Source organism: Coturnix japonica, chromosome 6 (genome assembly GCF_001577835.2).
Source record: "Coturnix japonica isolate 7356 chromosome 6, Coturnix japonica 2.1, whole genome shotgun sequence".
NCBI lineage: Eukaryota > Metazoa > Chordata > Aves > Galliformes > Phasianidae > Coturnix > Coturnix japonica.
Window position 1 is genome coordinate 20,937,752 of NC_029521.1, and position 18,017 is coordinate 20,955,768.

The 18,017-nt window shown below is 44.8% G+C and overlaps 1 protein-coding gene across 7 annotated transcripts in view; it reads right to left on the minus strand.

The window, feature by feature from the left end:
• The window catches only part of SH3PXD2A (SH3 and PX domains 2A), a 223,760-nt gene that overhangs the window by 80,240 nt on the left and 125,503 nt on the right, over positions 1-18,017 (minus strand). For all 7 annotated transcript variants that reach the window (XR_001556150.2, XM_032445343.1, XM_015867111.2 and 4 more), the window contains one exon: positions 5,947-5,975. Coding sequence is in view for 6 of the 7 variants with exons in the window: in XM_032445343.1 (XP_032301234.1) it covers positions 5,947-5,975 (29 nt within the window). In the remaining variant the exon portion in view is untranslated. The remainder of the gene's footprint in view (positions 1-5,946; positions 5,976-18,017) is intronic.

Sequence of the window (18,017 nt, forward strand, 5' to 3'; positions counted from 1 at the left end):
AACTGAGGATACACATTAACATCATTTACTACTAGGCTCAGACCCAGGATGTACATACCCAGTAATTACAAACTAAGCTTTGTTTGGTCCTTTGTTGCTATGCTTCTGCTTATTATATCCATCTTTTTTTACTAAATCCCCTCATCCTCCTTTAAAAAAAAGAAAAAAGAAAAAAAAAAAAAAGAAAGAAAAACACTGTGTGAGAACCAAGATGTTCTGCCAGAATCTGCTCTGTTTTTAAATTCCACATAGTAATTAGTACATACAGCCAGGAAGGTTAATCGTATGATGGGAGAAGAGATCCCAGGTTGGATCAGGAACAATCCTGTCAGTACTTGTGTGTGAGGGTGCAGAACAGTGGCAGACAAGCCACCTGTTCCAGCCATCCCCATCAGCAGGGGAACGGCAACAGAGCTGCTCCACCACGGCTGCTGCCACACTGCAAAAACACAGCACGCACATGTGATTCATCAGCACACAAACAAGAGCACGTGTCTTTGTCTGCAGGGACCATGTCGTAGTACAGATCTCTTGCAAGGATTAGAATACCAAGGCCAAGCTATGTGCTTTAAGATGTTCCTGGGACCCTGATATCAGTTTGGACAAACTTAGATCCCCATTTGCCACCTCAAAAACAAACAAAAACCTCCTTAGCTTAAGCTTCTCAGGAGGGAGTTTGGGGAGACTGAGCTTAGAGGCAAACAATGAGAGCAGAATGGGTTCATTTGGGTTGAAAACCACATAGTAGCTTTGCTGTGCTTGGATTCATTTTAACACCTGGGCTTGGAATCATCCAGCAGTACCCAATTGCTTGCCTCACTGCCTGCACACACAAGCACGCTTGTACCGGTAGCCACAAGAAATCTGCTGCAGTTACCACCACAGGAGGAAGAGCATTCCCTCAAACCAGGATTTACCACTTTGCTTTACTGGATGTACTCTTTGACATTTTTAGTACCATGCTCACAGATTGGGCCCTTCAGAAGTGACATTTATAAGATCAAGCTCTGCCTCTTGGGTCAGCTCTGGGGACAGGCAGAAATAGCTCCAGCTACACTGGTCCAGGTAACGGCTCACACATTTGCAGCCCTGCTGTATGATTAAGTACAGAAGGGCGAGCACACACCACTTATTTTCTCCATATTACCTCAAAGGAGCAGTTCAAACCAAAGTTAAGAAAATAAAACTCATTTACAGAAATAAAAAAAAGCATGCAAGACATGGCATGGAGCTGTAAGCACAGGCTGGATGCGTGATGTGACAGAACCAAAGCAGTTAAGCTCTGGAGGGATGAGCATTGCTCAGCTGTTAACCCAGGAAAAGAAAACAAAAACCAAGAGATCAGCTACTTCTCTTCATAACTACAAAGAAAGTGGACAAAACCCATCCCTGATAACTCAAATAAATAGCAATTAAGGCACCTCCCTAAAGCTGAACAATGAGCAAATTTTCCTTAGCAAAAAGAAATTAGGATAAAGAACCAACTCCTGCTTGCAGCCCAAGGAGCTGCTCCACAACGTGACAAGCCATGCGGGCCGTGGTACTATTATAGCAATCTGCTCATCTTTTCCCTGGAGGCCCCACTTCCTCAACTCTACTTAATCCTCCCATTGAGGGAATATTAAAGAGATGTCAATAAAAAGACAATCTGAGTGGCTTCAAACAGACTCTGAAGTTTTTATTTACATCCTTCCTCATTTTAGGCTACAGAAAGGAAAAGAAGCAGATTGCTGCCAGGGTGCTGCAGTATTCTGCTAGTCCAATAACTGGATGTGGGAACCGCGCTGAAGGATGCTTCTCTCTGCTGAGGAAGCCAAGCCTCATCAACAGCCCCACCGAGGCACCACTGGCTTGGAGCAAGCTGCTAAGCTAATGCTCTGAGTGCTCAATTACAGGGGCTGTTTAAACAGACTACAGCTGGCAGGCTCAGCCAGAGCACAGCCAGCTCAATGCAGACAGGATCTGATCAATTAGGGAATGGAGACACTGCAGTGCTGATGGAGCCATAAACTTCAAGTTTATTTCCCCTCGCTGTAGGGACATCCTATCTCACAGAAGCAGGGAGTAAGAGAAAGCCATGAAGCAGCAGCTCGGGGCCAAGGCGGTCAGGACAGGGGGAACAAGTAAGCAGTGGGGTTTCTGTTATGCTTTCAGAAGGGGGGGTGGTCAGAAAGGCTTTTGCAAGCAAACACTAAAGCAGGCACAAGGGCTTGGCTGTCTGTGAGGCAGGTGGCAGAGAGATTACTTTGCACTAAAAGCTAAGGTGAAGCAGCATCTTCTGCTATCCATAACCCCACTGTAAGCAGCAAGGGGAACTCTCTCAGTAATGGAGGAGCATGAAGACCAAGTGTGGAAAGCCTATGGAAGTCATGTCACCTCCCTAATTACCATCAAATGCCTGGTTCCAGCTGTTTGCTCCAGCTTTCTGACCAAAGATCTAACAATTTTGGCAGTGAACTACCAAAGAAAAGTTCTCAGCAAGGGCAGAGGGTCAGGTCATCATACTTCAGGAGTATAAAACCTGTTGTAGTCAGTCACATGTAAAGGAGACAGGGACATCTTTGAAGATAAACATCCTGGAACTGGTTCCACAAGCCACATCAGGATTGGCAGATGTCTCAAGGGTTAATTAGTTCACCATGCACAGATGGTAGCTGGTAGGGTTTGGAGAGTGGATTAACCTAATTTGTGGTTTGTAATGTACCATGCAAATATCCATTACCAGACTTGGAGTAATTCTGCCCTTATTTTGATTTGAGGAGAGAAAACCACACATTGGATGCTTGCATAGAAGTAATACCTATTCTGTGTGACAAATGAGTTGCTGTTCACCTGGTTAATGGCAATGACAAATCAGTCTGAAAAGTAATCTCTTCCCTTTTTGCTACAGAGGGACATTGGATGAACCCAGACAAGATCACTTGCTATGAATAGGCAGAACGTGTCAGCCTTAACACAGTTGCACTGAGGCCTCCTCAGCCATGAGGGATGAACCTAGAGCAACAATTCAATTGGCTGAAAATAAGAAGGCAGCTCTGCAGCACGTCACATAAAGCCCTGCAAATCCAAAGCAACAGCCCACGTGGTTGCTCAGGCCAGAGCAAATGGCCATGCCTACACAGAGCCCCAGCTACTTCAGCAGAGCTCCAAGCCGTCTGCAGGTTAAAGCATTTATAATTAGATCATAGCCAAGGAAAGGGTTGTGTTTATACAGTACTTTGCACAACAGGAAGCCCTGGCTCAAGGCTGGCATGCAGAGATGCCCCAGATGAGCATAAGACTCCTCTGTTTAGCTAAGTTAGGGCCATGCTACTGCACTTTCTTCAGAAGATCCCCAGATGTTTACAACTGCTATCAGCTGCAGTGATAAACGTTTCCCTAACTCCCATTAAACTCTGAACTTCCCCAGTTTCTCCCTGCTTTAAAGGTTCAGTGCAGAACTAGCTAGAAATGCACTCATTGGCAAGGCAGAGGTCAGAGTAGGGGTGACAGTGGCTATCAGAGGCATTCCCCAAATGTTTCTGCCATCAGTCACACTTATACCCTGCCTGCCCGAGATGCAGCAGCTGTGAGATTCCTGCTGCTCACACCTCTGAGTCTCTTCACAACATGTCTTTGGTCAAGACACAAAAAAACCTGTTCTCAGGTCTGATCTGTTGGGAAGCATGGGCATTCAAGTGTCCATTTGTCCCATTTAAAGATGGAGTAGTGCTTGCACCTACAGAGGAAGCTGCATTTCAAAGTTGTTAGTTATCTTTAAAGGCTCTTTACAACACAGCATGGGAAGCAGTGTTCATTCTATCACTACACCCAGTGTCATAAAGCTGCTCTTTGTTAGAGGCTGTAACCACCAACTCCCTTGGCATATTCCTTGGCTTGTTGTATGCACACTCCCACGATATCCAGCTCCAAGCAGAATGAAGCCTTCCCCCGCCACTCTAAAGACAAGCAAGAAGACGGTTGAGAACAGAGTCCCTTTATATAATTCACTTTGGTCAGACTGCTGCTTCGCATTCCTCTTATAGCATAAGTGGAGAAAGAGCATCCCCAAACTCCACTGTATCCAAGCCCTGGCTTTATAGCTAGCCACCAAGGGGCAGAGAAGAAATAACTCCTAAAAGGAGACCCAGCAGCATGTGAGGGTGGGAAAACAGAGCAGGGGATCGAGGGAAGCAGCTCTAGGGATTGATGAGCATGCTGTTTGGGATGCTTCAAGAGGAGCACCATCCACAGACGGCATCCCAGCTGCACTGATTCAACTTAGTCCCTCTTCCCTTAGTGTCACATTATATCAGCTCCAGCTACTATCCAGAACTGCTGGAATGGAGGAAAATCAGCTTCTCATCCTTCTAAAGTAATCCCTCACATATCTTACAAGAGTAGCATTGTAGCTCCTGCGTACGTCAACTTGTGCACAGTCCCCAAAGCACTCAGTTTCCTCCTGATGTTCTAGGTCAGTGCTAAATCAGGTTGCCCCAGAGACTCTAACAACACATTTCAGCAGTCTGCATGGCCTGAAAAACCCAGTGCTCTGCTCAGGGCACTGTGAGCTAGGAGTTTCTGCCCTCAGCTCTGCCTTCTGCATACTCTTTCACAGCTTACAACCTGACCCTCTGCTGCCCCTTTAATTCACTGTCCAATGTGCCCAAACAGCTCAAAGTTTATTTAATATTACCTGCTAGAAGCGCAACCGCCTCTCTGTGGATGGACCTGCCTAGAACTGCAACCCAGAAAGAAGCTCTGTAGGAAACAAGGAAGTTAGATGCCCTCCAGTTTCCAGTATCAGCACCCAGTGCTGCACCTGCCTCTGATTACCATCACCCACTTGCACTTATGGTAAATCTAAAGGAATTCAGGAAGAAAGCACCATAAGCACTGGCCTGCAAAGGGAGCAGCCATTAATGCACAGGATGGCAGGGTCAAGCAACAGCTCTGCATTAGTGTACCACTTAGCTTATTACAGGACTGCAGCATAAAAGCTCTCATAATTAACAAATCAATCTAGGCAGTGACATTCATTAAGTTACATTCATCTTTCCCAGAGATTCAGCCACTGCAGCATTTCTTTCTCATCAGCTCAAAATACAAGAGAAAAGAAATCCTCCCCTCCCCTGCACATAGACCAGAGTTTTCCAAGGGTTACAAAGGGTTTGAGAGGCCTCTTTGGATGCCCTGGATGTGATTTGGAGCACTCAAGACTACAAACAAAGTCAATGAGAGTTGCAGGTGCTCAGTGCTGCTTGGGAGAGGGGAAAAAAAAAAGGGGGAAAAAAAGCCCCATCACATCCAGCTCAGAACAGCCAAATGTAGAGGCCCATATTCATGTGTCCCTGTTGAAAACATATCTGTATAAATCACTAAGAGCTATAAAGGAAGGGGGGGGGAAATGGTTTTATGTAGTTTCAGGTCAGGATTTTATAGGACATTTGAATCCAGGACTTAAAAACAAAACAAGGAGCTCAGCCATTGAGTCAGCCCAAACCCAGATACAGGCACTGAGAACATTTTGCATTGAAAGCCTCACCAACTCCTTTTGGCAAGGCAAAAATAAGATTCTGAACAGAAAAACATTCCCTACCTTTCCCTCCCCAAAAACAGACTCCCAACTCATCTCAGACAACATTTTGACTCAGGTAGAGATAGACTTAAGAAAACAAAAGTAAAAAGATATGTAACCACATTAGCCTCTTAGATTGGAGAGAGAAAGCTCTATAAACACCATCATTTTAATTGCAATACTATGTAAGATGAGTTCCTTCTCCTCTTCAGTGGAGCAGAAAGAATTTGATGCCTGACTACAGCAGGTTTCAGCAATGAAAAGTTAAACTGCTATGCAATTTCATGCAACACAGGATAAAGGAAAGGTTTAAAAAGGAGGAAAAAAAACCAAACAACAACCAACCCAGTCCCCTCTATGATCATGCAATAAAAAGCTCAGTCTCTTACCTGATTTTCTCTTTGAAGATCCATAGTCCCTGAAAAAAAGACAACAACAAATAGACATGGTTAGAGCTGGAAACAGTGGTGAGAGAATGGATGCGTCCCAAATTTCCACCCATAGGCTCAAGGGCTCATTCTGCCCGCTCCCCTCTTTAAAGAGGAGCTCAGGGCTGTAAGGCATTGACAGGCAGGGGCTGGGGCTGGGACAGGTCCTGAGCAGCACCGGCTCATCAGCAGCAGCTGGGCTTCTGCAGCACCGAGGGCTGGGGGAGCATGTGATCACTGAGACAGAGCCAACCATCCTCCGGCAGCAAGGCAGGGGAGAAGGGTGTCATTTTTTCCCCTTTAAATCGAGCTATTAAATGCATGGCTACTGGATTAACCCCTGCCGTTCCCCTGGAGGGGAGAGGGAACGGTAACTGCTTGCTGTGGGGCTGCGGCTGCTGTGGGCTGGGCTGGCACTACGTGCCAACCCCTCCTCCCAATTAATTGCTGCATAACCTCCAGATCCCTTCTGGGCATCTCTGACAAACACGAGGAAAAAAACCCAAATGTCCCAAACATTCTTTCTCCCGGGATGGGGAATGTACCCTGACTTTCCTACACTGATTTCAGGACCCTCTGCTCGCTATGGAACAGCTGAAAGAAATCTCAGAAAGCTGCTGCAAGAGTGGGCTGAAACTACAGAACACAGCTTCAATAATTGATCTGGGATCAGCAGAAGTGAGAACAGAAACACTTTGTGGTGGCTGCACCTCCCCTTGGTGCCCTGAGCTCCCTCCGTGGGGAGATGGGGCAGAAGGGGGCATCACTGTGCAGGCACAGTGCCCACAGCCTCCATGCCTGGAATGGGTAGGATTTGCTCCTGGTGAGTAAAAACTCCTTGGGAGTTTTTCTCACCCTCTTTGGATTTTCCGGTTCCTATTTCAATTAAAGGGTTGTTTTCTCAGCCACTCCTTGTGTTTGATATGAAGTTGCTACTGCTGTTGCTTCTTCTGCAGAGGTGATATTATATATCCAGAAGTAATGCTCGCTGTGTGGTGTGCAAAGACCTGGGGAAGGGATGGCTCCTGGAATGCAGTCACCAGCCCCAGCTTTGCTCCCACCAGCACATCAGAGCACCCTGTAACAGTCCCTACAAGAGAGGCATGGCCACTTTTCCATTCCTAGCCAATCTGTGCCTGCCACTTGTATATATCATTCAATTCAGGTGAGTGGAAATGGGCTGCTGGTGGATGGTTAGAGTTAGCAAGCAACCAAGAACAGATAAAAATGTTCCCAGCATCCCACCACATTAAGCTAAAATCAGTACTTGGGTCTAGAAAGCACAGTGCAAGAAGGCGGTTTGTCTGCACCCTCGCTCTGCTCCAGCATCAACCACCATGGAATGCTCTGAATTCAGCCCTCCATCCCAGATATCCTCCCACAGTTTGCAGCCCAATCTCAAGCTGTTTCTCAGGGCTTGTGTGAGAGGCTGCAGGAAGCTTTTAAATGAGGCCTTTTCTTTTAATTCTAAAGGATGACTCACCCATACAATTTCGAGAAGGCAGAGCTTTAAAAAGGCAACATTTTGAAACTGTTTTCCGCTTTCTACATGCAGATCATGGGAGTTCAAGAGATGTTACTCTGTAAAGAGCTTTTCCATGCTTATCTTTGTTCCTGCCTTATTCCTCATCCAGCTGGCATTTCTTCCATAGCAAAAGCACATCATTTATGGCAGCATTCTTGCCCTAAAACTGAGTCCCATGAGCCCAGTGGTGGGCTGCCACACTCCACACTGCACCACTACTGCCATCACAAAGCACTGTACTCCATAGGATGTGACACCACAGTTCTGGTCAAAAGAAAACATGGTGCCAACAGAGGCATAACTGCTGAAGTGAGCCAGCAACTTTGGCCCAGCAAATCCCATTACTGTTTCTCTTGGCCCATGCCATGGAAACAGACTTGGTCTTTCTGCCCCATACTCAGCCAATGCACACTGGTCCTCCCCTATGGGTCTTCTGCATACCAACCCCACAGGCTCCTGCACTGCACTCACGACGCCCTCCTATGTGCCACAGTTTTTTATTCTTCTCTAGTGTCCTTCTCAGATGTGTAGACCAAAATGAAGGTGGGAACCTCACTCAATTAAGTACTTTGCAAAAAGAAATGGCTGCTGTCCCAAGGTGACAAAGAAAACTAAATGATGGGGGGTGGGGTGGGGGAAGTGTATTACACACATTACATTGATGAGGAATCATTAAAAAAAAAAAGAAAAAAAAAAGGCTGTTGAACCTGCACCTGCTGGTCTTAATTTCCAGTCTGAAGCACAGGATCATCCTTCCATAAGAAATTAGATTATCATTGCAAAATATTTGTTTCAATCACTACCACCTTCCAACTATGAGGTTCACTCAAAAACAAAGCCAACAGCCAACCTGAAGGACAGGACTTCACCCTTCATTCCTTCTCCAGATTTTCAAGTCATGTTTTATCACATTCTGACTTGGGAGTTCCTGAAGTCCCTGAACCTCACGCCTCCCTGTCTCGTAGGGCTCTGTAGACCTACATTTAAATCACAAAGTCAGGACAAAGCAGTATCAAATAAAATGGAGCTTAAAATAAAATCCACATTTCCTCAGTGAATCTCTGAAAGCCAAAACTTGTTTCTTCCAGCAAGGATGGGAAAAATACCATTGCTGAAATAGAAAGCCAATGTAGCATAGCAAATAATTTCTCTGGCTGGGTAAAGTACTCCTTGTAAACATACTCTTTTCTGCTAATTAAGGAAGTCCAGGCTGCTGCTTTGCAATAGCAGCAGCAAAGAGCCCTGCCTGACTCCATATTTATTTTCATGCCCTATCATTCAGTGGTTCATTAATATCTTTCCTCTCAAGCAATGCTCTGTAGGTGAATACCTCTAAGTATATACCTATATATACCTATACCAAATAAATACCTCACTGTTTCCAGAGGAACGCTATTGTGAGGTTGAAGTATCAGATCATGTCCAACACAGTAATGGAAATTCTTTAATAGTTTATCTTAACAGTAACAACTTCAAAGCAGAAATCCTGATCTCCTGCAATATGGGCTGCACCAGGCACCCTGCTAGCCCTTACAACAGACAAGAAGCCTGGCTTGCAGAAAGAAAAGCCCTTCCAAGTGAAGGCACAAGGTCACTGCAGCTATATGGAGAAGCTCACTTTCCCTTAAGCTCTGGCTCTTTTTCTCTTCTTTTTATCTTTATACATACACACATATTTCCATTCTGACTTTATTTCTGTGTGAGAGCAGACACCACCATCCTAATTTCACTTTAAGCTCTATCTACAAGAAAAGCAGTGAAAGCAGCGGGTAGAACTAAGAATAGCACCAGCAGGGCCCTTCTTCATTAGCCAACATCACTCCATACTTGAACAAATGCCTTTCACAAAAATATTGTATTTCTATCTGTTTTCTTTTTTTTTTATTATTATTATTAGAATATAGCAATTCTTTCTAAAGTCTTCCCATGGGGTATCACCTTTATTTGACACTGAACCTCATTACTGGCAAGGAAAGCATTTCCCGCTGCTAATGATATTAAAATATCACTGGTGCCAAGTACATCACAAAGGCTGAACACGCTCTTCTTGCTTTATTGACAACGAGAGAGAGGCTGGATCTCCTTTTTCATCAGTGTTACACCAGGATAATGCTACTCATTTGGCTTCTACCAACGAATGTGAAAGGAGGAACACAAGTACTGCCACAGAGCTGACTGCCTTGTTATCGCATTAAGACATCCACAGCTAGTCAAGGATTTTGTGTAAGACCAAAATATGTTGTATTACATCTATGAATTTGTTTGACACTTGCAATCTACTTTAACTGAGGTGATTATATTAATAACAATACATTATTTTTGGGGCATCCTTTATTTTGGACTAATTTTGCTGCTGCTCTCAGCAAGAGTTCATGATAAAAACAATGATGTGTGCTTTAATCTATCTAAATATATAAAATACATAAAAAGATGCAGTGACACAATTGGAAAGTTGCTTAATAAATGAGGAGCATCCTGACACAGAAAAGCCCGAGGACTGTTTCACATGGAAGAGAAGACTGGCTGTGCACAGGCATGTCTGTAATGGACTGAGTCAATCTCTTTAGCAGTATTTCTAATTCATGTATGTGACCTGGAGGGTTTCTCCTGCATCCCCATGGAGATTCAAAGCTTCCCATGCAGAAACCCTCTGAAGGAACCAGAAAAGTTTGCAGAGCAGCACTCTAACAGCTGGGGTGGGGCTGCAGATCTGCAACTTTGTCCTGCAAAGCTGCCCCTTCAGATGTGATGGACTGAGTTGGGAAATCCCTTCCCTGCTACTCCTGGTGTGTAAAGGCTCTATTCAAGGCTTCTCCCCTTCACCATAGGACAGCAGACCCAAGCAAGCTTATCCTGTGGGATTCGTCCCACCGCAATATATCACCTTGAAGCTCAGGGCCTCTGCATGCAAGCAAGGCTTGGCTTCAATTCATCTAGCAGAGATTTCAGACAAGAGATTCTCGACTGTGAGAGAAAGCAGTGCCTGCAAAGCAGGGGGAGCTGCCAGAGCTCAGGGAGGAGTGCAGCTGGGGGAGCTGCAGACATGTCATCAGGCGAGACAGAAGCTGAAGGGAAAGTAAATCTTCCTGCTGTCCGCTTCTCAGAGTTTGCTGTCCAAAAGAGATGAGACAGCGACAAACTCTGAGTAATAGAGGTTAATCTGTATCCTCTGGAGCGTTTTAATACATCAGTTGAAATATTTCTGTATTTGTTGGCTTTAACTAACTCATGTTAGTTAAACATTGCAGGCGTTTACGTTCCCATGCTCCTTAATTCCTAAAACTCTCCGGTGGTGCGGAGAGGTTGCGGTGGAGATGTATGACATTTCAAACAAACAACTCAGATTATAATTTAATCACCAATGATTTGCCAGGCAGATTAAAAGCACAGAAATGTTTTAGCAAGAGAGTCTGTGCTCTCCCACCCAGCATCCACATGGTTTGCAGTCAGTAATGAGGACTGCTGCCTTTCTCAGCAACTGTTTTTCTTAACACCGCTATCAGATTCTGGGACAGTGTTTTCAAAGTAAACCTATGCCAAAACACTTTGCTACTGCTCTTTACACATACAGAAATTTGAGCCTTTAAAATATTCTCTTGAAATTCTCCTGATTTCACTCAACTGCCAGACTGATGTCTTCAGTTTGAGACACCCAACCAGGTGTGACTGAGAACCAGTGCTGATTCCTTGGCTGTTACCAAGCTGGAGGAGGGAGCTCCCAAACACACTAACAGCATGCAAAGACACGACTGATATGGAGAGTGCAGGGTTAACACTCAGATCCATGATGCTAGAAGTGCAAAAGTTTAACCATGTGCACCAGGGGATCTCCATTCCCTGAGCTCTGAGCCCCATGTGACACATACTAACAAAATTAGCTCTATATGCTATGCATCAGGAACACAAACTCAGGCACACACAGGCATACTATAGCTATACATTTTTCTCCTCCAGCACTCCAGCGATCATAAAAGCACAGCTGATCTCTTCCCCAAGCCAAATAAACAGATGAAGCCTTTTTTTTTTTTTTTTTCCCCTAAATCAGAAAATATTCTGTTCATTTCCTGACATAAATCGTTGCATTGTGGAACCCTTTCGAACATGAATCTGTCCTTTCTGAACAGAGGTCGAGCTTTTCAGCCATGTCAGAAAGGCACCCATTGTGGCAGCCCTGAGATTTTGAAATTCCTTGCCGGGGGCAAACGGGAGTTGGGGGGCAAGAAGGAAAACTGTCGACCTGGCTTTGAAAATGAGTGTTTCTTGCTGGCTGGAAGCAGTCTCTACTTGCTGCTGCTGAGAAGGGTAAGCCAATGTTGTGCAATCAGCTCCTTAAGAAAAAGAAGACACTGCAAAAGAGAGTTTTGTCTTCCTGCCACTTTCCTGTTCGTTGCACGGTGTGGCTGTAGCACTGGCACAGACAACCAACACAGCTTCATATATTATCTGTTTCTGGTTAGGCTGCGGTGATGTTCTCAGTACGATAGAACACCAGCAGCCCAGTTTGGCCCACCAGGACCCAGCTGGAGGTCCTCACTTAGTGCTGCCTTCCAACAGCTTCTTTCAAGCCAACAAAACAAAAATCAATCCAAGTTCCCCTTTGGAAACTCCAAGTGCAGCACTGGAAACTCTTCCATATGTGCAGATGAGATCTTCCCTGCCCAGGAAACCCTAACTTGCACAGAAAAGCCGTGGCTGGACGGAGATGGGCACTGCCTCCTCCCCAGCAATGCTTCACACACAAATCCATGAATTTATATCCCAAAGGGGATGTACATGAGCCTGAAGATCAGCTGACAGAGAACAGCTTGAGCTCTGCCACCAGGTGTGAAGCACCAGGGAGCAGACAGCCCTGAGACAAACAACATCCCATGGTGTCCTCCCAGTACTTGAAGAGACCTTACAGGGAAGGCAACTGACTTTTTACATGGTCTAAGAGTGATAGAACAAAGGGGAATGGCTTTAAACTGAAAGAGGAGAGATTTAGGTGAGATGTTAGGAAGAAATTCTTTACTCAGAGGGCAGTGAGGACCTGGCACAGTGTGAAGCTGCCCACAGAGGCTTTGGATGCTCCATCCCTGGAAGTGTTCAAGGCCAGGTGGGATGAAATCCTGGGCCCTGATCTGGTCTCCTCCAACCTAAGCCATTCTATGATTCTATGTTCCCCATGGACCTTCCAGCCTCATGCAGACCCAGAGTACTCAAGGGGCAGCTTGCTTTTCTTTTGGGTGTATAAAGGGTATAGAAGGAATGGAGATGGGTTCAAGGCATCCCACCCATTCCCAAGTGATTGGGAAATGTCATGGATCTGTGTCCCAAGATTCCTCAGCAGTGAAGCTGATCATTTGGCTTCAGCACACATTTTCAGTATTTGGCTTGGGCTGATGAAATGCAGAATTAGCTCCTTCAATTTTTCACAATTACTTTTCGTTATGATGAAATTATTCTCCTGGAAGAAGACAGGGCTCTGGAATTGTACATTCAGCATTTCACCAGGCTGTGAGATAGCGAGCACGCTGATCTGACAGCAAAGCCAGGCCACTCTGGCACCAGGGAGAGATGGCTCAATGCAACTTGGAAGCTGTGGGACACTGGGGCAATGAGCTAACTCCATGTGATCCTCCATTGCGAGGCTTTGGTGGCCTTGAAAAAGACAGCATGAGTGTTGAGAGCAGGCTTCTTCCTGGAAAGAAGGATAAAAACAAGATCTTGCCTAAGAGTCACATCCTCATCTGGTTTTGCTTTACCCTGTTTATCCCCTAAGATTGCAAATTTCTTTGCAGGACAGGAAAATGTATTTACCTTAGCAAGAACTCTGGGTTGAGGTGCTCTTCGCCTCCTATAAACTGACTTTGGCTGTCCCCTGTGGGGAGGCCACATTTATCTCTGCCTTCCAATGACCAAACATGTGTCACTTTATTATAGTATTTATAGCATAAATGCTGAGTGATAAAAATGAGGCAATAAAAATTAATCACTTTCATGTGTAGCTTTTCGAGTCGCGCTCTTCACTTTGGGATTGTGCTATACAAATATACATGTGCATACGGTATATATTTAAAAGATGCAGCCAGTCTCAGTTTCAAATTAAGTACTAAATAGTAGAACCATAAATTCACATGTAGCTTACAAACTGGTCAGGCTAATGAGCTCTTACATATATCACACTGATCTGGCTAAGTGCTTAAGAAGATAGCATGGGTTTTGAATTTTTTTTTCATGTCTTCTGAGCAATTCCTTGTTTGAGGGTGGGCTGCTCATGTTCAATTAAGAAAGCTGTGTCCAACCTCTAGTTGGCAACCATATGATCCACTGAGGCTCCTAAACTGTGGCCCTAATGGCAAATCTAAGAGGCAGAGACCCTTCATAGTAGATTCCCTGTCCCTAGTGACACCCAAGGTCAGGCTGGATGGGGCACTGTGCACCTGATGGAGCTGTAGGTGTCCCTGTTCAGTGCAGGAGAGTTGAATCAGATGGCGTTTAAAGGTCTCTTCCAAATCAAGGGAGCTTCTGGAAAAGGAGCAAGGGAAGGAAGGGAATAGAATGTGCAAAGTGAGAGATCTCCAGGCTTCTATCTGAGGCCCGGATGTAAGTTGTTTGAAAAGGACACTGAATCACCACACTAGGAGGAATACTGGGAGCACACAGGTGCTGGAGGAGTAGAAAGGGAAACAAAAAATGTTTCCCTGGGGAACTGTCTGGGGCTTCTTGATCTCCTTGAAAAAGTATGATTTGCCCTGAAATTGGATTAGCCTCCTTACAGGAAAAGAATAAACAGATGAAGATCCTCAAGTAGAAAAGATGCAAGCAAGCAGGAATTGTGCTTGAAACCTTTAAAGCCACGACTGACCCACAGAGAGAAAATATTCTTCCTCCCTAAAATACCTGCAGAATTAACAAGCCACCAGTTTAAATCATAGAGAAGAACTGCATATGGCATGGATGAATCACGGTGCTCACTGGCATCATATGCTGTAATCACCAAAACTAGGCGAGGGTCCAAAGAGCAATGAGATAAATTCAGGAAGAAATAAATGGTGGCCATTGTGTTCCATGCTCTGGATGCTCTGACCCAAGAAGTCCCATAACTGCTGAATGCCAGAAGCAGGGAGGATACACAAGGGAAGCTCGCTCTGTGTTTTCTTTGTTTCTTGTATTGGCTTTGAGCCACTGCTGGAGACAAGAGGCCAGATGGGGCCCTGCTCTCACCTAATTGTGGCCTTATAATATATTCTCCTGTAAAAGATCAGACTGGATTAGGATAAATTACATCAAAATCATGCTGCATTACTCAGCACATTAAATTGTCCTTAATCACATACTTTGATGCTCTAGATTCCTGCTTAAATCTGCCCTCTGTGCATATTTCTGTGCCTGTTCTGTTGAAACCACTGCCGAAATTCAACTACACATAACAGGGCTATAATGAAAAGCCAATAAGGCTCTTTGATCAAGCTTTACTAGGACTCATCATGGGGACATCGTCTGCAGTGGCAAAATGGTTTCCTCATCCTGTCTCTTTCAGAAATGTTTTGAGGGCCTTTAAAAGCAATTTAATCCTGATTTATGTTAGCTAAGTGATTTTTACTGCACACGTGAATTACAAGAAAAGAGCCCTCGACTCCATTTTTTACACTGCTTAGGAAATCAGTTATAAATGCCGCAGTGCCTTCAGCCTCTCTGATTTCAGTGCAGCGGAAACCAGCAATATGAATAAATACTTCATCATTCCTAATTCTCCCATATGACTCATCCAGCACTTGACCAGAGGCAACCTAAAGAATTATTACTGTATTTTTTCTTTTGTAAATGGTATTGAACTTCCTGTCTAAGCTGTTTACCTTATTTCCAGAATACGAGCAGTGAAAGAAACATGCAATTCTTCAACAGCAAGCACAAGAAACTTGTTGATGCCTATCTAATAAAACTAAGCATGTATTCAATGACAGCGAGTCATCTCATCACAAGTTCAGAGGTGAGAGGGACATACAACTGGCGACCACACAAACTCCCAAAGGAAGCAGCAGAGCAACAGGAACCCAGAAGTTTGGTGGCCTGATCCAGCCAGCCAGCCCCAAGTACGGGTTCACACCAGGGGCAGATGGCAGCAGAAGGACAGAAACCATTGCAAAGTTCATGCAGGGCAGGCTACAGTGTATTGCCAGTGGTGGTAGATGCTACAGTGGTGTTGCTGCTTTGCTTACAGCACAGCTAAGCAAAGAACTACCCCCAAACTGGTGAGTCCATGAAGTAAAGGATCTCAAACTAAGACTAGAGAAGACTAGAGGGAATGGCCTCAAGTTGCACCAAGGGAAGTTCAGGCTTGATTTCAGGAAAAGAATTTTCTCCAAGAACGGTGAGGTGTTGGCACAGGAAGGCTGTAGAGTCACCATCCCTCGAGGTGTTCAAGATATGTAGAGAGGTGGCACCGAAGGATATGGTTTAGTAGTGTAGTGGTGATGGATTGATGGCTGGACTAGATATTCTTAGTGATCTTTCCTGCCTTAATGACTCTATGATTCCTTCAATTCCCCTGCAAGAGGCTGTAGATTGCTAGTGGATTGCCAGAAAAGCAGCAGAAAGGCAACAAAAAGGCAACAAAAAGGCAACAAAAAGGCAACAAAAAGACCAAAGTACTTTTTCTCCCATTTCTCCAGATCTTGGAGGAGCCCTGGGGAGCCACCAAGAGGGCAGAGCAGAAGAGCCCCCAGCTACTGTAGTCTCATTGCCACGCTTTGGATACAGGACCCTGCAGCCTCCTCTCAGACCTCCTACTTTGGCCCCCAGCTGTCCCAGACCTTAGGCCACCCCATGACATGCCCTGTATCTTGGTATCGCTGACAGGGATTCCCCACAGCCATCCTGGCACACAGCTGGCACCAGCCCACATGCTGGAGTCTCTTGCAGGGAATTCCGGCTGCCAATGGCATTTTTGAAATTTTAAAGGCTCTAAATGAACAGAGCAAGAAATGAGTTGCAAGCATTTCCAGACATGGCCCGGGCCCTGTGAGATCTCCAAGTTCCCAGTACAAAGGAGAGAGTGCCAGATGCTTGTTTTATACAGTATTTTTGTTCCTTTCTGGTGCTGTTCTTACGGTGTCCAGCACTTCTGCTTACTCATTTGGCTTTTTAGTAATGTGCTGCTTGGACCTTTTGGTCTTGCTACTCCTGCTCCAAGGGAAGTGGAACCTGAAAGATTAAGACAGTAGTGTGCATAGACAGCAGATGGCTGTTGCATCTGTACTTACTTTGCACTGCTAAATACCCTATTGCCCTAGCTGGTTTTATATCCCCTTTTAGTGGTAGATCTCTCCTGATTTTTAAAAGTCATCTGCTGTACATATGGCCCTCAGAACTGTAAATAATTTTTCCAGGAGAGGCAAAAAACTTCCTACACATGTGGGAAGAGAAGAACAAGCCCACAGCTTGAACTCCACCTTCTTCATCTGGTGACTGTAGCCTTGCCTCCCTTCATTACCTTTCTTTCAGTTATATCAGCAAGATTAAAACAGCCATTTCCCAAATCTGCCGCAGCAGTATGTCCTCAGCTAGAAGTCTTGCGACATCAAATATCTTTCCAGGGTACTAAAATGTAGCTCCCTACAAGACACCAACTTCATATACCTTGGAATTGTTTTCTGCCTGTTCCTACAAGGCAGCGCGTGGAAATATCTTTCATGTCATTGTTTTTCTTAATTTACTTGTCAGAGACATAAATCACAGCATGTAAGATCTGCGAGTTCATGAACTCCAGGCATTTTTTCTAATCGGTGTCCTTTGAACTGAGCTTTTTCAGACACTGTAAGACTCCAAAACATATCTAGTACGTGCATCTCGTAAATTTGCTTGATTGGCAACTACTAAAACCAGACTTGTCTCCCCTGATTACCTACCAGCATTAGGCAGACTTACAACATATTCTGGGATTCCTACACTAAAACATGAAAGAAAAAAAGATGTCTTGATCTTGTCTTGCCTGGTATAGCTGTTCAGATTCATTAAAAGATTTTAAATTACCATTCACGGGCATGCCAGAAAAACAGAGACAACTTCCCAAAGATAAAACCTTTCCAAATCTGAGGTTACTTTCAAGGTAATGAACATAATTTATTTCATATATCCAATTTTGATAACAAGTCCCACTCTTTTCTGCCCTCTGGGAGATTACAGAGCTGAATTAGGAGATGTCTGCAAAGCAGCATCAGGACCATTTCCTAAATACCTTAACCTTGGGAGAATCAGACCTGAGTCCAGAGAAGGGCCACAAGGATGCTCAGAGAGCTGGAGCACCTCTCCTGTGAAGAAAGGTTGAGGAAGTTGGGCTTGTTTAGTTTGGAGAAGAGAAGGCTCCTGAGACTTCATTGCAGCCTTTCAGTTCTTGAAGCTTAAAAGCAGAAGGGGACCAACTGTACACGGGCAGAAAGTGATAGGACAAGGGGGAACAGCTGTAAACTAAAGAGGGAAGATTCAGGTTAGATGTTAGGAAGAAATTCTTTACTCAGAGGGAGGT